Consider the following 22,029-nt stretch of genomic DNA (forward strand, 5'->3'; position numbering starts at 1 on the left):
TTGTAGACAATGAAACAGGAAGCTAAGACTTAATTAGCATATTAAAATTAAATATTTCTATCGTCTTGGAAGTGATTGTCTAGCTGTAGATTGCATTTGTCAAATACAGTATGCAGATTCAAATAAATATGTATTTACATAAAAATAAACCAGCAGAAGTGCATTTTGGGTAGCTGACATGGCATCATGCACCATACTAGGGATGTACCTGGCCTTGCAGCATGCATGCTGGGTGTCTGTGCAGGGGACTGTCTCAGTGGAGAGTCACTGTGGAAGTCAACAAGTGAGTGAGCCAAACAGCTGCTTGGTCCAGAGCCCAGGATCTCAGCAGCACAGGCTGGATCCAAGTCATGACTTACATAATGATAAAACAACACGTTTCGCTGGGAAGTTTGCTCGTTCCTGTGCTGCCATCATTTCAATGCAATCCCCCAGAAAAATAATTTTATTCAGTCATGCAAATTTGATCCTTGGATTGGGCTTGATGCTGGTAAATGAGCTGTAATCTTAATTTTTCTGCCTCTTTTGTATGAATTCTCACCTGTCTTTCACTGTAAGTCATGCTAGTCATCCTGTTTTTTCAGGAGTGATCAGAACAGAATTGTACAGATTTTTAGAGTTAAATTTTGCTTCGGGAAGTTTGATGTGATGGTGTTGGAAGGTATCGAGGTGTCTCCATAATCGCAGAGTCAGATTCTCAGGAACGTGTTTAGACACATTTAAGGACCTAATTGTTGGTGAATGCTAAACAAAGGAGTGTAATTAACTGTACAAGTCCGCACTCCCCTTCCACCCTGCATAATGGCTTATGTGCTGTTGTTGTTGCTCCTGTATCTCCTGCCTCCTTGGCTGTTTCCCTTTGTCTTTTTTCCCCACTTTTCACTGTGTTTTTCTATCCTGTCTGCAGCCAGAGTGTTTTCACTGAGGTTCCCTGCTTGTTTTGGTGATTTTTTTTTTTGTCGGGTTCCGCTTTGTCTGGTGCTGCAGTTGGGGGTGTAAGCAAAAGCTTTATTTGGCATTTGCCTGAGTGCCGTCAGTCTGACAAGCTTGGGGGGGGGGGGGAGCAGAGGGGTTTGAGGGGATTGGACGTAATCTTGAAAGCTTCACCGTATGTGGAGAACACCCAAAAATCATAAGCGGAGTGTCACGCCAGAGTGCTGCGTCACCCCTGGCCTGCTGTGACCCTGTAATAAGAGAGAGAGGGTTGTGTCCATTTTCCGTGGAGCCCCTGGAGGGGCATAGGCATTCGGCAGCACGTAACGGTGCATAGCCCCATCATCTGCCCAGTTTGGGAGGTCAGAAATATATGTTAGTCTCTTTACTTTGACTCTGAAGGCAGCCTTTTGTTGGCTGTGCTATCATTAACATCATAAATGGTGACAAAACGATGCCCTGTGGTGCTGGGAGTGGTTTGTGGCTAACTGGGGTAGGATGCTATGCCTATGCGCGGAAGGTTGCTGGTTCAAATCCAAGCGTCAGCAGAGTCATTTTACTATTGGGCCCTTGAGTAAGGCCCTTGACCTTTAATTCCTGCAGGGATTGTCTGACCTTGCTTTCTCAATTGCATGTCCTTTTTGATAAAAGCGTTTACTAAGTACATGTAACGCAGGACCTTAAATGTTAAATTTTTTTTAACTGTGATAATTAACTTGTCACATGACGTATCTTTAGCAGGAATGCATATTCATGATTCTGTTTGTAGTTCTAAACAAATCCACCTGCCAGGAATCACTTCTTAGAAGTTAAAGTCCATCCTGCGAGATGCCGCTTCCAGTTGGCGTTGCAAATAGTTAACTCTCTAATGACCTTACTCATCAAGCCGACCTTTTAGCCATTCAGCTAAATGATCCGTACACAAAAGCAGACAGAAATTAACCATGTAATCTCTTAAAAAGACCAAAAAAAATAGGATGATCTGCAATCATCACCTGAGCTCTTAGTGGTCACACGGTCGATTACAATAAAAGCTGGAAAAGGCTGTAGAGGAAACACAATAACGTAACACATACACAAGCCATTAGTGCGTCTTCCCGGAAGTGTTAGGAAAACCGTCAGGAGGTTTAGGTGATGACAACACATGACTGAAAGGTATTCATGAATAGTGTGCTGCTTTGTTGACATGTGCTTCGTTATTTTTGTTGTGTCCTGATTAAACAGGGCTGTCAGTTACTACGCCTTTACTATGCTTCATAATTATCATTCTGTTCTCACGACTTTTCCCGTTGAAGGCCACAGTTGCATTTCAAAATTATTTGTTTTAAATTACAGTACATTGCCTAATTGTAGTTGCAGGAGCTGAATGCTTATGCAAGCAACATTTCTCAGTTTTGGAAATTCTTTTCGAAGACTGGCTGACAAATAATTGATTTAGACTTTTTTCCGCAATAAGTTCGCTACTGGCAGGACAAATATGCATGTGTATCACTTTTTATTCAGGCCAATCCTATCGTCTTACGGAGGGTTTCAATCCTTCTACAAGGCACTATGTTTTATTTGGGTTTTATAATTTATTATGAGTGTGACCCTGAACAGGTCAAACAGTTACAGAAATGGATAGATGGAAGTTATTATTAGTTAAGTGGGTGGTTTTTAAGCTAATTAACATTGATTCTAATTTCCCACCATAAGACATGGCTGACCGTGCTTCTGAGTGCTGGGATTATAAATGCTTTTCAGAGAGTATGCATGCTGGGACAGCCTGTAACGTCCATCTGGCTTCCATTCTGACCCTTCATGGCGTCACTAATTTCTTGCACTTACTGTTCCATAAGGTCATTTGGATGTGAAAATTCACCAGGGGAACGTGAACATGACACACTAGCCGTAAACTGCTTCAGACTATTTCCCTCATTCAAGCCTTAAATGAACAAAGAGATGTAATGTTTCCAGACATGTCCCTTTCTTTTGTTTGTTACCTATGGCAATGCTCGCATTGTAGAACTAAATGTTTTTTTTGTTTTTTTTTTTGTTAATGGAACAAAATGCAATAAATATTTTCTCCGCTGACAGAAGGCTTTCTGTGTTGCTCGCATTAAGCACGCTCTGTCCTCGCTGTTTTTGCAGTTACCTGGCTGACCAGTGCTGGAGCGGCGGATGCATCTACTTGATCATGCTGCGTCGCATCAAACGCAAGGCCCCGCTCCCCCCCTGCGGCGGCGATGGCAGGGGGGGCAGCATGGGTGCTGTTAGCGAGCCCCGGCACAGCTGCCCGCCGGAGCCCGGGCCCGGCCCCGCCCAGAACGGCAAGCGCACACGTAAGCTGGGTGTGGTGTCCCGCTGCCCGCCCCCCCGAGGCCCCGCACAGGAGAATGGCTACAGCTCGCCTGTGGAGTCTCTGTCGCCGATGCGGCTGGACGGCCTGGCGGACACCCCCCCAGAGAGGGGGCAGAGGGCCACCCTGCCCGCGGGTCTTCATATCCGCACCCATAATGGCGTCCTTGTATGCACACCCCCTGCCCACCCACGGCTACGTTACTCTGAGAGCTGTAAGATCGACACCATGAGCGAGTTCTCGAGTCAGGTAAGCTCCAAGCACTCTTCCTGTTTTGGCCTTCGGGGGGCAGCACCGAGTCAAAGTCCATCAATGGGCCGCGCTTCTCAGTCCTACTAAACGATTAAAGCTGAAATGAATTCAAAACCCAATAGGCTGTCTGTAGCTGTCTGATCAAAGGCCCACATCTTTCTCCAGTCTTCATTGTTTACTTGGCGTTCAGAGTGCCATGAATTTACCCTGGTCTTGACCATGACAGCAGCTGAAATCATGAAAACTGCCCTCGTCACTCACACATGCAGAAATGGTCCTGGCTGCTTCAGGAGAACTGCGGCAGTTAACTGGGGAGATATGTAATCTGTACTCTGAAGAATAACTGTAAAAGTAACATGAGTTCTAAATCTTGCATTTGAAACACTTTAGGCCACACACATGTGACTGGTCTGCTATGCTAATGTGCTAATTCATTCCCACAGTCCCGCTTCTGGGTTGTGTGTACAATAAAGTGAGTAATTCATACCTCCAGTGTGGCTCCATGAGTCAGAAAGACTCCCTGGGGGGTGAGGGGGGGTGATCTTGCCAAACAGGTTGTTAATGTTGGCATCGGAGAGGTGGGGTGGAATTCGACGTGCGATGAGTCATTGTAAGTCTCCGTTTGTGGACCCGCACCTTGCAGCGTTCATCCGCGTGCACAATGGTCCTCGAGGCCACCATTGCGATCGTGAGGACGCCATGCTGGGACTGAGGGCCACTTCTCTGGGAGCAGGGACAGCTCTGGATCTGGCTCTGCTGCCTGGGAAAGGAACTGCCAACTTAAAAGCTAATCATAAAGTGAATGTAATGATTTTTATGATTAAATAGACAGTCAAGTACAGCATGTTCACATAAAATACCAGGTTTTCCTGAAGTTAAAGGCAAGTATGAGTAGCATTAGAATAATTCAGCAGCACCCTGCCTTGTCAGTGCAAATAACGATTATCTTTATTAAATTTAATATCGTACATTTCCCCTTAACATCCTGCAGTTACTGTGACTTGGTTACTGAGTGTGATCAAACTGGCGTGATGATTATGGGTGTAATATGCGACCTGCTCTGCTTGTATGTCTGCTAAATAAATAAATGTAAATGTGAATTTAGGTTTAATGAAAAATAGCTTCTTTATTTCTTCAGGTGTTCCTGTTTATGCTGGCAGTGGTATCTGAGGAGGAGAGGGAAGGATCAAATAAATCAGACTCTACTTTTCCTGAGACCAGCCAGAACATCTGTCTGCTGAGTGTTATTCAGCATGACATGTTTTTCCAAGTTACTGCAACACACATTTCAGTGAATTGTGATGTTGGTAAACCTAATGTAAGGGTGTTAGTTGTTAATTAATAAGAAGACATACTGGTTAAAAAACAGAGTATTTGCCAATCACATTTCAGGGGTTGTGTTTCGTAAGCGCATGGATTGTGAAGTAGCTCTGTAGTGGAAATATGTTTACAGTCACACCCACCATTAAATTATACACCACAATACAGAGTTTGGGTGACTGCATGGTGAAGTAAGCAAGTTTGTGTCAGTTCATCAAACAGCCTGGTGCTTCTGATATTGGTCTTCTATCCTTAATGACCTCCGGCGGTCACTCTGTGTGGGTTTCTGTCAGGATTTTTCCTGTGGCTTTGACCCATTCTGTCCCCACTGCGCATCGATGCATCCGTTTCTTCCAGTCCATACTGTCCAGCCGCCTCCTTCAGTTGAAAACTGAAGAAGATGAGGACGGTATATACTCGTACCCGTGGCCGTTGGGTTCCCTTGTATTTGCATTCCAGCATTGAATACTTAGTGAGTTACATCAAAATGCCAAGTGCAGGCAGTTTGTCACTCAGAATGACATGTGTAAGCACATGTGCTGGTTGTTAATGTGGGACCAGCACTCGTATGTCATGTGGAATAGCAGGAAGTGGTTTGCACTTGTCGGGTCTGAGCTTGTGCTGACTGCCGTCCCATGGCCCAAACCAGCCTGGAGATCAGCACACAAAGCCGTCGCCAGCTCAGGCAGGCGGAGACAGCAGAAACCACGAGGCAGACATACGTACATCCATGCTCTGGTTGGTGTTTATGGAGAAATGAAAGAACTTTTCTGGAAATTAAGCTGAGATTTTGGTTGACATATTCTAAAGAATAATTATCTTTAGGAGAATTTCTGGAATTCTGTTGGTATTGTTTTTTTCTTTCTGAAAAAAACATGGTGCCATTAGAATCAGAAACAGAATTAGAAGTTTTTCTTTACAATTACGACAATTTATATGTGGTGTAATCAGAATTACATTCTGCTCTGGGACAAAGTTGATTTTAGCTCAGTACTACTTGTAAAGGAAGTTTGTGCAGAATCTTATGCATATTAACCTATCTGATACTTCTATCCAAAGCAACTTACTGTTGAGAGAAGGTTACAATTGATATGTGCTCCCTGGGATTTGAACCCATAACCTTTGCACAATGTTCTACTACTTGAGCTGCAGGAGCATCAGCACGGGACTGGCTATTTAGCAGGCTATGCTGTGTGAAACAGCCTCCACCCCCCTGCCCCACACACCCACCACATGGAATTCCAGACACACAAGCTCGATCGCGAGCGCTGATAAGGAGTGAAAATGCGGGTTCCTGCCCGCCTTTGTTGTCCTGTTTACTTCCAAATTGGCCTGATTGGGATCAGAAGCTGTGTTGCAGTTTTGGGCTTGATCCTCACTACTGTCACAGTGATGTGACAAAATGAAAAAGGCAGATAGTCACAGTGGCATCGACCTGAGCACCCGTAAGGGGGACAGCTAGCCACTCTTATCCCAGTCCACCTAAGAAGGCCATGTTATCTTTGTTTGGATCATAGCGGGTGGCGGTGTGGAGACATGTTCAGGGAGGTTCCTGATTGGTCCCTCCTTAGCAAATGAGAACATTGCTGATAATTATCAAGTATGTGGGGTCCCACTGTGCCACTGGCTGATTTTCATGTCTGGTCATTTTTCTTACATTGTAGGTCATGAAACATTGCGAATGAATTTCAGTCTGTAATGTAATAAGCTGTCATGTCAGGAATTGTCTTCGTTGTCAATGAGAACGATTTCTTCCACCCCCATACTGCAGTAATTTAGTGGCTATAAGAGAAAACCAACAAAGAACTGACCGCCAGGCTGGTATCTCTGCACCCGAGTCATGTTTGCTTTGCCAGTTAGCATCGCAAGGTGTGATGTAGAGATCGCATGGAAGAGGACAGGACTCTATCAGGTTTAAATGTGATTTGTTAGTGTTCTCTTGTGGTCTTTCCGTTTCTACAGCCGGGGGAATTTTTGTTAATGATTTGATTGGTGGTCACAAGCTTGTCTCGTCGTCTTTGTTTGAAATGAGTCAGAAGTTGAGTAGCCAATCAGTGCACACACTGCAGCCCTTATCTCAGCTCAGTGGATCGAGATGGAGATTAGCATCGTTTATATGATAACGGCTGAGACTAGACACAGCCCTTAGGTACCTTAGCTGGTGTTGTACCCTTCCTGTTGGCCTTCTTGAAATATTTGAAGCTTTGGATTTCTTATTGTTAACCATCCTGGATTACGTATGTCGTTCCTAATTATTATTATTCTTAAGAATTGTTCAGTATGTCTGCACAAGTAGCTACTAATCTTTTTTTAATAACAATGATTCCAAATTAAATGAAACAACTCACATTGATATTTTCAGTACTTGTTAACTGACCTAAAGTTCTGAATAAATGAAGTTTGTAGCACTACAATCTAAAAAAATATTAAAGGCATTAATCTCTTTGTTTATAAAATGATTTTAGGTTTGTTAACTTTGTATTCTTGTGAAAGAGAGTGCCAGAGTTCAAGTGCTTTGTTCTGGAATGATCTGTACCCCTCAGAGGAAAGCCTGGGTATTTAGCTGGTATTTGAAGATTGTCTTGATGTCTAAGGCTGCAAAAGATTAGTGGATAAAGGCCAGTGTAATGGTACAACAGACGGCGTTTGGCGAATCCCCTTTGAGAAGCGCTCTCACGAATGGGGGCCATCACCTTAGCTTGGTGCAGGTCACTTTGAGAAGGTTAATCCCACACAGGATGGCTTCCTCGCCTTCTACCATCGACGTGTGTTTGTGGGTTGGTGATGTCGGAGGCAGACGCCGGCCGTGAGGCAGCTGCTGATCACTCCTCCGTGCCCACAGGTCAGGGAAGGCGGCCGTATTTGGAAGATGCACATGGTGAAGGGGCAAGACGGCTTGGGCATCCAGATCACCGGGGGCCGAGGCTCCAAGCGCTCCCCCCACGGCATCGTAGTGGCCCATGTGGAGGATGGGGGGGCCACCAAAAGGTAACATCAAAATGGCCCGTCCTGGTTCTCTCTCTACGAGGGAGACTCAGGAATTCAGCAGTGTCTTCCGGTCCTGGTAGAAGCAGTACAATTTCTTTGCTAATAGTTTTCTCCTTACCTTCTGCTTTTCAATGGGAACTAACTTGCCAGAACATGAAGGCACATTTGTTATTCTGGTAGATCATCAGAGTTGCTCTTTTTACGTGTGTAAATATTGAAAATAAGCTCCAAGTGCAATGATTGGTCAGCTGTGCGTCTCTGTATGGGCCGTGTCTTTAGACGTCAGCAATGGTGGGTCCAAAGCTAACAAATCTGTGGTGTAATGCTGCTCCCCGGATGTTGGCTGGCTCCCGGCCCACTCGGCTGTTCCTGTGTCTCCAGAGACGGCCGGCTGAAGGTCGGAGATGAGCTGCTGATGATCAACGGGCAGTCGCTGGTGGGCCTCTCGCACCAGGAGGCTGTGGCCATCCTGCGCTCGGCGGTCGGGCTGGTCCAGCTGGTGGTGGCTAGCAGGGTGAGTGCAGCTGCAGCTTAATGCAGCTCCTGCAGCGGTGCTCACGGATCAGCTGCAGATTAATGCAGCTCCTGCAGCGTTGCTCACGGATCAGCTGCAGATTAATGCAGCTCCTGCAGCAGTGCTCACGGATCAGCTGCAGATTAATGCAGCTCCTGCGGCAGTGGTCACGGATCAGCTGCAGATTAATGCAGCTCCTGCGGCGGTGCTCACAGATCAGCTGCAGCTTAATGTAGCTCCTGCAGCGATGCTCACAGATAAGCTTCAGCATTAGCTACTGGGCCATGCTACTATATGGCAATCCCTAGAGGACAATCACTGCTGTGTGCTCATGTTCAACTGCTTTAATGGAGGGCAGTTGTTCAAAAATACTCAAAATTTTCATGAAATGTTCAAGTTGAGGTAGTTGGCATTACCAATGTGGGATAAAAGTAGCAACACTTTACCAAACGTAATGAAAGCATAATTTGCAAAAGCAGCTAAAAAGGAATTAAATGGATCATTTAATTAAGAAATAATTCTGTTATTTTAGTGGGACATCTTTGGGAAATTCATTCTGCTGGGGTTTCTTACTTTGTTCAGTTTTGTAGATGTGAACCAGCTCATGGTAAAATACTAGTGTGATGGGATAGAGACATTTTGTCAAGGGACACCCCAAAGTTAACTGAGCCAACGTAAGAAGCAGCGTTAAGCCAGCTGTATGGAGTGCTACCCTACCCTACCCTGGCCTGACCTGGTGCGGACCCTGCAATTCTTGTGATGTCTTTGTTACATATAAGACTCAAATGTATTTTACTTTAATTGTTTTTTTTATGTCGGGTGAAGTTGAAATGTCATGATTTAATAAAAAGGACAATGATGCTACAGTGCATAAAGCTGATTATATTATTATAACGTGATGTGAGGGTGGTATCCTAAGTATGAAGTAATAAAATGCCTCACTACAGGCCCTCGGTTGACCAGATAAATTCTTGTCCCCCAAATAAATATCCTGCCCTCTGAAATAGTTGAGGAAATCCGTGTTATGAATGAAGGAAGCAGTTTATACTTCTGAGGTATTAAATGAAAAAAATGTTAAGGATTTGGAAGGTAGGCTTTGGCTTTTCTCTCGCGCGCATTCTCTGGATGCTTCTCTTTCCCCATCAGGAGGAGTCCAATGTAGATTTCCTGAAGTACCCGTCCAGCAGTCTGCCGGACTTGGTGAGCACGTGCTCGTCCCAGGACACAGATCTTTTCCCCTCGGGAGCCAAGCAGAGGTTGGACCCGGATGTGGAGGACGTGCGAGCCGGCAGCCCCCGCCAGTTGGCCCGTAAGCCGGTATGCCTCATCCGCCCCCATCTGATGTCCCCATCTCTGATCTCCCTGCCCCTTCCCAATGGATGTATGCCACACTGGCAGCATTCCTCAGCTGCTGGGGGAGAGGCAGTCTCTGGCCTCCTGCTGTCCTGACAGATCCCCATCGTTGATACACATGTTCTGGAACATTCTAAGTAGTGCACAGTCCTGTCTGTTTATGGAATGTTATTAAATCTCTTGAAAGTTAATTTGGTCACAAGGCCCCTCCATAATTTAGCAGAAATGTCAGTACTGTAATTATGAAACTAGTTCAACATGCAACAATGTTGCCCACTAGCAATTTGAAGTATCTTCAAATTTGTTTACATCAAAGAGTTTCAGCTACGTGCAGCAACCCGATATGAGCTTTAGGGGTTTAAGAAGAAACGTAGGTTTAGCGTAGAATGTAGAACTAGTTACAGAGTTGAACTGCTTTGTTTACATCCAGTGAAGGAGATAAATATCTAGCTTTTTGTCTGTCATGCTTGCTTGGAAGCCAACTCATAGAGTTGACCGAGCAGGTCAGACAGCATGCTCTCTGCTGTAGAAATTCCGGCCCCCCAGCCTGAAAAGCGGCCTGTAAACAGCCTGCTCCCCCATGCAGCAAATCATGTGAGAACACGCAGACAGGGTTTAATTACCTTACAGCTAAGGATTAATGTGACTAATGCGCCTGGGGCCTATATCACAAAGCGAGATTTGTTGGCTAGCTACATAGCTTGTTAGATTCTAAGGTACCCCCTGTTTAAATGGACTTTATCTTCATTCACCTGCATTTAGCCCAGGCTAGTTATCCGACAAGTTATCCGGCTAAGCAAGAAATCCTGCTTTCTGAAACAGGCCCCAGGTGGACTGAGAGATTTGGAACGCGGTGTGGTGGTGGCTGTCACCGTTGCTGGTTCCTGGTTTACAGAGTTTTCACAAGACTGTGTGGCGTGTGATGAATGAGATGCATCTAGTCAATGACATTTCTATGGCAAAGACACCTGGTTAATGAGAGAGGTTAGTGATGAATGGCCAGACTGCATAAAACTGACAGGAAGGCCTTAGGTGAAGACATAAGAGCTCAGCAGAACATCAGTGACATGAGCACACATCATCTACCACAGACGAGTTGGTGTACCTAATAAACTGTCCACTTAATGTGCATATCCCTCTGACAGTTTGACTTTGTGAACAGTTAATAATGTAAATGATATAATCTGTGGCCCATTCTGTATTATTAGACGTATCAGGTAGCTGTCACTCCTGCCAGGACAGGAAGAATGGAGCAGGGCAGGAAAAGTGCCCCAAACCTTTGCTGCTCCAGTTTGTGTCCACATTGTCTGACACCTTGATGTTTAAAGAGCTACCGGCAGATCTGCGACTTTGAGAGAAAATGTGGCTGTAATGGCCAAAACTCTCCCTGCGCTGGTTTGGAATATTTAGTTTGCTATGCCCCATGAGTCATTCCTAAACTCAGTCAAGCAGCGGAGAGCCAGCCAATCGGAGGGCAGACGAATCCACAATCAGATTAGTTCCCCTCCGTTTCTTAGAACTAAAACAGACCGGTGCCCTTTGGGTGTAATTATTCAAACTCGTTAGCTGAATCACAACAGAAACATGAAACATATGTTCTGAAGGTGCAGATTTGTTCGTCGATTTTCCATGTTTGTCTTTCTGGATTTGATTTTGGTGTAAACTTAGGTTTTATGTATTGGATATGAATAGGTTACAGCTGAGCTGAGCTCTTGGTTATCAATGACCAGGAAACAATCATGACTGTGTGTTGAGGTTCTTAAGAATTCTGCGGTACATTTCGGAGAATCCAGAATGCCGGCCAGAATGCTGGCCACTACACTTCTGTTAAACAGAAGTGTAGTGGGAGTAGTTTGTAAAACTGGTGTTATTGGACAATTAGACCATTTCCAGGATTTAATTAAGATTTTTTTTTGGCAGTTATGACAAGTAGATTCAAATTGGCTTGTTTTTATATAACTTCCCTTCCAGCCCTGTCACCCCTAACAAAAATCAGCAAAGCTTAACAAACATCAAGACAGGCAGCATGTGAGGCACAAGGCAAAAGTACAACGTCGCAAGAGCAGCATTGCAGGCAGAAACAACAGCAGATACACTGTCTGACTGATGATAATAAGGTGTAATGCAGCAGGTGGGAGGAAGGCAGCTCCTAGGGTCAACAGGAGCGGCACGTCTCCAGAGGCTCGCGGTTATCTGTGCTGCACACCTTCTGCCTTTTATGAATCAAGGAGATGGGAATGACTGATGAACATCTTGGCCAGATAGTGTATAATGAGCTTTCTTAGGAAGGGTTAGAGTCATCCAGGAAGGACGTTGTCTGTTTTGGGCTTGAGGAGACCTCGTGAAGATCGATGACAAATGATGATAAGAGAATAGTAAAGACTGCTGTGGCCATGAGTCTTTCTGTTTTTAGGTAAACAACATACAGAGATGAAGCAATCTACATGCTAATGATTAAATAGGCTGACCAGAGAAAATCCCTTTCAGGGAGGACACTTTGAGCTACTTCAGCTTTTACAAACTACCTTGAAACTGAATTTGTTTGGTCTGTCTTGTACTTGATGGGGTTGTTTCCTTGATTGAAAGACTCATCCAGCTGATTCACAATAACATCAGTGACACATGCATGATAATAGGAATCTGACCACTCAGCACGCAGCAAGGACTCGGTGCTTAAGTGGAATCCAGGTCCTTTTATTGAAATGGTGGTTTGCATATCCTATCCTAGCTCAAAGTGCCCCCAATTATGGATTATCTGGTCACTCTAGGTTAAATAACCAGTAATCAGGTTAACAGAGTTCCCTCCAAATTTGGTTTTTATTCTTTCTTTAACCAGAAGATCTCTGTGTTTACTTGCAAACTCACAGGGCACCTGGAGTGTTTGTGACAAATTTTTTTTTTCATTCATACAGCGATTTGCCACACACCATTGGGAATTGCGAAATCACCTTAGCTGCTTCCAGACAGTATCGCTTTGCATTAAGGGTTGTATTGCTGAGTGGGGGGGTGGGACGGGGATGGTGAAATCAAGTGCTGTGGTTCCCATGGCGATGATGCAAAACCTCCTTGATCTTAAAGTCATTTCTGTCGCTTACTTACCACAAGTAGCCGCATATTTCCCTCCTCTCCATGTTCCTCCCCGACTCGGCATCTGGCTTGAGTGTTTACTGTCTCTCTCATCTCAACAGTCGTCCTGATGAAGATTTACTCGGAAGGACTATCCTGACTTTTGCTTCTTTCGCAGTTCCCAGAGGCAGATAAAGTCCTGGAGCTTGGACGGACGGAGGAGCAGAAAGGGGGCTGTCACAGCCCATCACCGATGAAATTCCGAAGACGATCCCAAGGTCCAGAAGTTATTATATCTACGAATTGGTCCTTTTCTAATGTTTTTTGTTAGTAAAGGATTCAGCTAAAATATGAGGTCCACCTTATAAATAAAGCAAACATTGTGCCATTTACTGATGTGCTGGACTTTTGTAGCATTATTCTACTTCCTGCCAAACCACTTGAGTCTGTGGCTGAATCCAAGTCCTCTAGAGTATAAAGTTAATTTGTCTAAAATACGCCAAACTAGCATTCTGAGCATGGAAGCTAAATATTCAAGACACAGGTGGCATAGTGTTTAAGAGACAGGAACTGTGGGCAGTAGTTTCTACCGCTGTAGTTTTTTTCAACTGTTTTTAATACCAAGTTTATGGGTTAGTAAAGTGGTAAGCTCTTTGTGTTGCTATGGGTAACAGTGTCGGCTAAACAAAGCAGTTTATTAAATGTAAAATGTCAGCTAAATTAATTTTGTTTTTTTTTTATGTGGCTTTGGGTGTTTGTGATTAGTTGGCATTGCTGGTTATCTGTGTTGTGTTTATTTTGTATTCTGTTTACCATGTTTACAACGCTTACAGTTCTGGGCAACGTCTGCCATGTGAGAATTCACTGAAACTGAGCTGCAGTTAATCTGTTCCAGGTGGAAGCTGCCGCTTAGAGTCGGTCGGCGAGAACGACGAGCTGGTGGTGGAAAACGGGGACGCGGTCTTCGAGATGCCAGAAGCCCGCGGAGTACGCAAGCACTCACTGCCCCAACAGCCAGATGCCGCGGGGCTCCGGCAGGTCAGTCTGCCGGCTGTAAGCCTTCAGCTGGTCAATATAGTTAATGAGATATAATGGTATATAATCATGAAGATTCTGATGCCCTATCCACGAAAAGCCAGAATCACATTTCAAAGCTGCCAGATCAGGAGCCTATCAAAACCGGCATTGCACCTACTGGACTCTTCCCCACTTCCTGTCTGTGTGATACATGTGCCTACCGTAATCCCTGTGGTAATCGGGAATTAGATGCTTATCAGTAGGTTTATCAGCATACAGCTAAATTATAATCTCTAAAAGGTGTCTATAAACCCTTCTAGCTGGTTGGAAAATCACATATTGTCACTCACAGAATTGTATGTGCAAAGTAAAATAATAATAAAATAGTAATATTAATAATAAACTGGAGAGTGAAGCTCTTTCTGAGGTGCTACGTTTCCTTCACTTGAGCTTTGCAAACTCGAACAACTCAGGCAGAACTGTTTCTGGGAAACCGCTGAGAGCGGATCAGGTGAAACGCGTGAACTGCCAGCATCCGAGAGCTCGTGTGACTGGGTCGTCCCTCTTGTTTCCACGGCCGTCTTAGGAATACAAAATAAAGAAGTCAGCCCGGTCCCTCAGCACCATTCAAGTGGAATCGCCATGGCGACTGGCCCATCCGTCCATTATCTCTAATATCGTCCTGATGAAAGGACAGGGCAAGGTCAGTTCCTGCCGCAAAGAGCAAACACTGTCATAATCTGCTTGGGGCTGTAAGCAAACTATATTTTGTTTTTTGACATGACAGCGGAAATTGATTCAGAAGTCCAGCATTGTTTAAAGATTATGTTGGGAGCTGTGTTGTTTAGCAGTCAACACTTAGAATACTGCATACTGTTTAATCTGCAAGCTAATTTTTGATATACCTTTTCATGTTCCTTAAAATGTAGTGAGATATGCTAGTTTTATTGTGTCTCTGTACACATGAAATGCTATAAGCAACAGTAACAGTAACTTCTGAGGAACATTAATCAGACTGAATGTAATATACTTATTTGTCTATCCCCAAAGGGCCTGGGATTCAGCATTGTAGGCGGGCAGGACTCTGTCCGGGGACGAATGGGGATTTTCGTTAAAACGATTTTCTCCAATGGGGCAGCTGCCGCTGATGGAAGACTGAAGGAGGGTATGTGTTTCTCATTTAGGTTGGCAGTCTGAAATTGGCCTCGATTTAAATCTTGTCCTGAGGGATAAAAAGTTATATTAAAAGAGCGACTTGTCAAATAGATGATGAGGAGAATAAGAAATGGTTTTGATGGCCCAGTAAATCTGGAGCTCAGATATCAATCTGCCCCAGGCTGTGTATGAAGGTTTGGAGGGGAGTAGATGCATGATTAGATTTGTTATGGGGAGATATTGGTGCACACGGGTTAGTTATGGTCTGTAGTCCTCTCATAAAGAGACCACGAGAGGAGAAAATGTTCTGGATCACTGTAGCACGCTACTCTGTGGGTCTCATCAGGGTTCTGCTATCTGCTCTGTTCCTTCTGTCCCAGGAGACGAGATCCTGGAGGTCAACGGGGAATCGCTGCAGGGCCTCACTCACCAGCAGGCCATCCAGACCTTCAAGGTATCTGGTGGGGTGGACAAAAGATTTAAAATCCAATTATCTGAGTGATTGTCCCAATATAAAAAGGCATTGTAATTTATTCATAAAGAAACGTCATCCAACAAGGTCCTTCTCATTGAGTTTACCCAAGTAGGTCTCCTACATCTCCAGGTTGAAATGTGTCAAAATAAATACTGGACATTCACGAGGGTTGAGCAGGCGTTCACTGGTGTTCTCATTGGTTTCTGTTAATTAAACCCGAGACTTACGTTTCATTTGGGTTGGTTGGTATTTCGGTCATAATGCTTTTGTTCTAATTCCGGTATTTTCGCCTTACAGCAGCTGAAGAAGGGCGTGGTGACCTTAACTGTGCGCACGCGCCTCAGCAGCCCAGGCCTCGCCCCCTGCGCCCCCCCCACCCCCCTCTGCCGCTCCCACTCCTCCGGCCCGAAAGCGCCCCCAATACTGGGGGCCGAGGATGCTGACACCACCCCCCGCAAAGGTCCTGGTCCCAAAGACCGAATCGTAATGGAGGTCACGCTAAACAAAGGTATGTGGCTGCTCAGGTACACTGTACGACAGAGCAGATTGGGAACCAGGTGGAAGTATGAACAGGTGTCTAAGAGAAGCCCTCTGCACTGCCATTGGGGGGCGCTCTGTCTGTGTTTGTGCATTAATTATACTTTTATTGGCATTGTAATAGAAAAGGCCAAGTTTTTCCATCATGCTTTAAGAAAAGCTTCTTAGACCATTTTTAGAGTACAGGTTCTTGGCCATAAGTTCTTCATTTCTAGCTTCTGGGGGCCTTTGAGCATGGGCAGAGGCATTTTAACACCTGGCTGATGTTTTTATGTAACACAATCTGATTTTGGCAAGTTCCACGTGTCCCTGGGGCAGCGAGGGAGGGGTTTCGTTTCAACTTCTTTAACCAACCAATGTCTTCATTGTATGACATCACCACATTGGTCCTGTTTTCTCAAACTCCAGGCATCCAGCCACCTTATTATTAGTAGTAGTCATAGTAATAGTAGTAGTAGTAGTAGTAGTAGTAGTATCATCATTATGAAATAAAGATACACCCTTACATTGCTTTGTACAGCCTTTGCAGGTCAGCAGATTCCTATGTTATGTATCCATGACATAACCCTTAATGAAAGGCATACACAATAAAACAATCACTTTAGAAATATTTGCACCTTGTAGAAAACACTGAAAAACACTGGTTTTAATTACTGCGGTGATATCATATAAGGAAGACTGTGATTGGTTAAAGAAGAGATGTGCCCCTCCCTCGCTGACCCAGGGACACGTCAAACTTTACTGTAGACGTTTGGTGGTGGGGGTGCGTGTGTAACACGGCTGTGGTGTCTGGGGGGGTACGTGCCGTTTCAGAGCAAGGCGTGGGGCTGGGGATCGGGGCCTGCTGCCTGACGCCAGAGAGCGGCGTGCCTGGCATCTACACCCACAGTCTGTACCCGGGCTCCGTCGCCAAGATGGACGGCAGGCTCAGGTAAGCAGCCTCTTCCACGCCTTCGCTTTTATCTGGCTTTCGTCCATCACCTTTTTTAAAATTATCCATCTGGTACCACTTTACAATAAGGCTCCCTTTGCCACTTGTAAATGGTAGTAACTCATCAATAAAAAGAAAACTGTTATAACTTGTTTAAAATTGTCTATTGATAATTTACAAAGTGTCACAACCTAATTAATAACCAGATTATAAACCATTCATAAACTCTTTATATGGGTAGTATTATTGTAAAGTGGCAACATCCATCTTTATTGAAACAAAGATTCTTCCATCAATATATGATTGATAGGAAACTAAGATCGATGAAACTGCAGTGAGTCCCTGCAGTGAGTCCCAGAGCTGAAGTTTGAGTCAAACTTGGCATCTTGGGTGAGAAGAAAATAGCAGCAGATTTTCTCATAGTGCATTTATACCTTGTTGGCTCTCTAATTTGGGGAAGGGTAGGACAGCCCCCACAAAGCTTTGTCCCTGAAGACCTCCCTAACTAGACATGTGTCCTTACAGTGCATGTGACACGTCTGCATGATCTCACCCCGAGCTCATTAAAACGGGAAACGCAGCGACACCACACCTACGCTAATAGTAGTGGCTATGACATGTATTCACGGTGTCAGGATGCGGCAGACAAAGGAAACGCGTCTCTGAGTATCCTTGGATGTTTTTTCCAGCTTTCCTGAGCGCATGACCCTGCGGTTATAAGTTGTTTCTTCTGCTGAATCCTTTGTTAATGTTGAATGTCATTAGTGTTACGACTGATTCATTACAGTCTCTCTTCATCTTCCCTCACAGCCGGGGGGACCAGATCTTGGAGGTGGACTCGGTGAGCCTACGGCACGCGGTTCTGAGTGAAGCCTACGCCATCCTGAGCGAGTGCGGTCCCGGTCCGGTCAGCCTCATCATCAGCCGACACCCCAACCCAAAGGTGAATTTCTTGGCAACTAGCAATTTCTGCAACAGTGATCAAACCGGCGGCTGCTGGGTGACAAATACACATCCTTAATTGCTGTGCTATCTGCTGTTCCAACTTCAAATCTTAGTCTCTGTGATGTCCTATACCTCAGACTGAGCTGTCACGTGATGTATTCATCTATGTAAAGTCCAATGCACACAAGCTGAAGTTCTCATGCCTGTTAGTGCTGTGAGTTGTTGATGTGCTGATTACTGAATATGCCTATTTTATCTAGGAAATGATTATTGCACTTAATGTTGGAATGCAAGGTGATTTCAAATTTGAATTTCAAGAAATGGCTTATTTTTCTGGCTTGTGTTACAGCTTGTAGAAACAGAAAATTTAGGATGATAGGGCCGGGGTTGGAAATGGGGAGCGTGTAGCGATCTCTGAGCCTGGCAAACCTGAGACGCCCATGATAAAAGCACAAAAAAAACACAATGCAGACTTCCTCTCACTACATTCCAAATGAAATGCAATTCAGTTTAAAAAAACTGCTAATGTACGGATTATTCCGTAGCATGAATTATTTATACCCACATGTCTGTCAACAACATTCCTTCTACCTTATTTACATGAACGATTTTATGTCTACGCAAATTTTCTGTGGTTTTACTTTCCTGTGTTTTTTAGATGTAAAATGTAATGTATTGGTGGATTCTGGTGAAACCACACAGCCGCTTCCTTAACCAGTGAGGCGTGATTCTGATCTAAATCATAACAGAGTGGAGATGCCTGCCTAGTCTGTAAAGCCCTGCATGACAGGACACCTGTGTCCTTTCAAAGTTTACATTACTTGGAGGATGGCCCTTTTTCAGAGCTGAGCCCTGATTGGTCCACTCTGCACCTTTTTACTCTATCGGGCCGGTCAGTCGAGATAAGTCAGATAGAATGTTTTATTGCTGAAAACGACCAGACTCATTAAGACTCATTATTACTGTTAACGATCTGTAATGGGTTTATGACTGTTTAGGTCTGGGCTATGTTGCTACACTGGTTCAAATTTAAACGTTAAGAGAAAACGATACTGATGGCTGAATTTCTGTATTCAGATATGGAAAGTTCAGTTTCAGAAAGTTAAAATCCAGACTTTGTTTCAACCAGACCGTTTCGTGACTCTTCGTACTCAACTGGTTGGTTGAAACAAAATCTTGGTGTGGATCTGAACATTCTGAACCTGAATTTTCCACCTCTGCCTGTATGTTCCTAGGTTTTCCCAGTTCTGCATATGGTGCAATCTGATCCAACGTCATGTTCCAGAATACTTAAATAAAATTATCATCTAAATTTTAAAATGATAAATTGGGAATCTCAAAAGCAAGCCATTTGGAATCTGGGTCCATTACTTCATCCCTTTCTCCACTAGGTGTCCGAGCAGGAGATGGATGATGTGATCGCCCGCACCACGCACAGAGAAAGCTTGAGCAAAGACGGCCACTCGCTAGGTACGTGGCCAGTTGGATATCTGTTGCTATGACTGCTGTCGTTTATAGGGTCCTAATGCAGATTTCCTTCACCTTAAAACATGGATGTTATAAATCTTGGACGAGGCACACTTTATGAACTTTTAAGAGGATAATTATGTGTGTTGGGTAAGTACTGGGGTCCTTATCAGTTTTTGACATCCCTCTCTCATCCTGGCCGCCATTATGTTGGTGTGGCCTTGTGCTGTGAGTTTTTTCCCTTTTAGACATTATCTCTGTCCCTTTATCCCACCTGATCAGGCCTGTCCTGCAAAGGTTCTTCCCCCGCTGTGACTGCCAGAAAGAGTGATGGGTCCTCCCCTCTCAGCTGGACCATGAAGAGGTTCCTTGAGCCAGCAAGCAGGGTAAATGTGACGGTTTGACTTTGGGTTCCTGAAGTACATCCACACTCCTGGCTGGCTGGTGTTTATACAGGGATTACCCCCTGGATGGGTTGCCGGTCCATCACAGGGCACAGGGCTGGGGTACCGTACCCCCTGGATGGGATGCTGGTCCATCACAGGGCACGGAGCTGGAGTACCCCCTGGGCAGGATTACCGGAAATTTAGATTAACTGTGACCTTTCATTTTTCGGTCTGCCCTCATTGTCCAAATCAAATGTTACCTATGCATTAAATTTTCAGCTGTCACTGCTGTTCAGCTACGTACCCTTGCATTGTGTGTCTACACAGGAATCCTGGTCCTTGTCCTGAACCTTTCATTCTCTGTAGGGGTCCCTGAGCTCGGAGTCCGACGTTTTTCCTCAGTACTTTCCTCATGACGTCTCCAGCCAGTTCCCCCCAGCAGAAATCATGGTTTTGAACCCCAGCATCTGTAGCACTGCTGATCAGCCTACTGGTATGGGGTGTTTTTCAGCTTTGTGTAACTGCATTTTTACCGTAAACCTCCAGCAGGCCCGTCTTACCGTTTAATGACACGGTTCTATTGCCACCTTTCAGCTCTTCTTGGGGAGGGGAGCCGGCAGACCAGCGTGGGCAGCAGCACCGGTTCGGCCCATAGCCCTGTTCCGGTCCGCAACCCGCTCCGGCGGCAACTCCAAGTCGGCTGTTTCGAGGACAATGGCAGCAATGAGAGTGGTGACCAGCTGCCACAAACAGATAGTGGCTTTTACGGGAAAGCCCTATGCCCACAATCTGAGGACAAGGTCATTGTTGGGGGCGACGGCAGTGGGGTTGCCCCTTCCCCAGCAGAGGGCACCAAGGATGTGGACAGTTCGGTGAAGCAGGGGGCCAGTCCTGGGTTTGAATCTCTCATCATGAGTATAGAGTCACCCTTCCTTTCCACATTTGCCTCAGACCCCGAAGAAGCAGAAAAGAGCCATAATCTGCCAGGACCAAGTGATTCCCAGATTGAATCTGGACACACCCCTAAAATGGAGGACAGGGGCACCAAGGACACCTTGAGTGACATGTGTCCCTGCCCACTGCCGACCAACCAATCTGAGGGTGAGGACTTGTCCCCCTCGCTGCCAGGCCCATACTGCACCAAGGCAGAGGTGAGAGAGCTGACTGGAATATGCACCGTCGAAAGGATGGTCCTCCGGCGAATGGAAACCGATTCCTTTGGACTAGACTTGGAAGTCACGTCCTCCCCACTGAAAGTGCTTATCAAGGGTGTACAGCCAGGGGGCGTCGCAGAGAAGGTGAGTCGCTTAACTGCTTAACAAAACACAAGTCATTACAGAATTTTGTCACTTTGGTAGCATTTAGGGGAACTGCTTTTAACAGTTGTTCAAATTCAGCATCTGAAGTTCTTGTCTTTCTGTATCAAAATAGACAGAAAAATCAGTTACGGGCAGCATTTTTGATTGAAGGAGATTTGCGCAAACAGCGATTTACACAGGTTGCCACTTCGTTAGGTTTTACAGATGAAATGTAGCTTTGAGCTTTTAACAAGGTGAAGGATTTGCACGATGAAAATAAGAATTAGCTAAGCATATTGCTTATCAAAAAGCTTTCTGTGTAATTCAAACGCTAGAGCAGAGGATCTCTGTCGCCTGTGCATTTGTCAGACCAGTGAAATATCTTCCACGATGCCTTTTCCCCAGGAATCTGCGAGTAAAATCGCTGTTGGAGATGAGGTCGTGGCCATAGGAGACACCGAGGTCTCCGCCTCCTCTTACCAGGACCTCTACAGCCTTATGCAAAGCCTTCCCCTGACTCTAACCTTAGAGCTTAAGAGGCCAATTTCAGGTGAGCGTCTAATCCAACAGCTCTTTGTATCGGTTACTGTTCTGTAGCCTATAAAAATCCACTAGCTAAAAAACAGCTATGTGGACATGAGATAGATTAGTATATTGAGATAGTGTAGATTTTTGTACGATAATTTTGTCTTCTTTTAATAAGTTTGTCACTTTTGTAAAATGTTCCCCACAATCTTACTCCTACTGATTTCTTGATCTCGTTGTAGCAAAATAATGAGGAATTAGAGAGCAGTAGCAGAATGTGGTTGAATCTTGATTAGTTTAAACTGAAATTAAAAGAGCAGTCTTTCTTCCCTCATGCCGCCCAAAGGCGTGGGACTACGTCAGGTCTTTCCTTCCTGTCAGTATCTTTCCCCGCAAGGGAACTGCTCACAGCTGGCATTGTATAAATGGTGACTATCGACATGTTCATTCCTGTAAACTTGGTAGAGCACCTGAATGATAGCGTGCCCCCCCCCTGCCCGCTATCATTAGCCAATGTGCTATGGCATCA

At 45.0% G+C, this 22,029-nt stretch overlaps 1 protein-coding gene across 5 annotated transcripts in view; it reads left to right on the plus strand.

The window, feature by feature from the left end:
- The window catches only part of LOC111855115 (PDZ domain-containing protein 2), a 72,843-nt gene that overhangs the window by 39,408 nt on the left and 11,406 nt on the right, over positions 1-22,029 (plus strand). For all 5 annotated transcript variants that reach the window (XM_072706897.1, XM_072706905.1, XM_072706904.1 and 2 more), the window contains 17 exons: positions 3,064-3,520; positions 7,686-7,831; positions 8,213-8,345; positions 9,492-9,662; positions 12,943-13,042; positions 13,660-13,802; positions 14,368-14,484; positions 14,832-14,946; positions 15,317-15,390; positions 15,709-15,919; positions 16,762-16,879; positions 17,690-17,822; positions 19,216-19,294; positions 19,574-19,677; positions 20,044-20,170; positions 20,272-20,975; positions 21,381-21,525. In XM_072706897.1, the coding sequence (XP_072562998.1) occupies positions 3,064-3,520; positions 7,686-7,831; positions 8,213-8,345; positions 9,492-9,662; positions 12,943-13,042; positions 13,660-13,802; positions 14,368-14,484; positions 14,832-14,946; positions 15,317-15,390; positions 15,709-15,919; positions 16,762-16,879; positions 17,690-17,822; positions 19,216-19,294; positions 19,574-19,677; positions 20,044-20,170; positions 20,272-20,975; positions 21,381-21,525 (3,077 nt within the window). The remainder of the gene's footprint in view (positions 1-3,063; positions 3,521-7,685; positions 7,832-8,212; positions 8,346-9,491; positions 9,663-12,942; positions 13,043-13,659; positions 13,803-14,367; positions 14,485-14,831; positions 14,947-15,316; positions 15,391-15,708; positions 15,920-16,761; positions 16,880-17,689; positions 17,823-19,215; positions 19,295-19,573; positions 19,678-20,043; positions 20,171-20,271; positions 20,976-21,380; positions 21,526-22,029) is intronic.

The sequence above is a fragment of the Paramormyrops kingsleyae genome, chromosome 2, assembly GCF_048594095.1.
Source record: "Paramormyrops kingsleyae isolate MSU_618 chromosome 2, PKINGS_0.4, whole genome shotgun sequence".
In the NCBI taxonomy this organism is placed as follows: domain Eukaryota; kingdom Metazoa; phylum Chordata; class Actinopteri; order Osteoglossiformes; family Mormyridae; genus Paramormyrops; species Paramormyrops kingsleyae.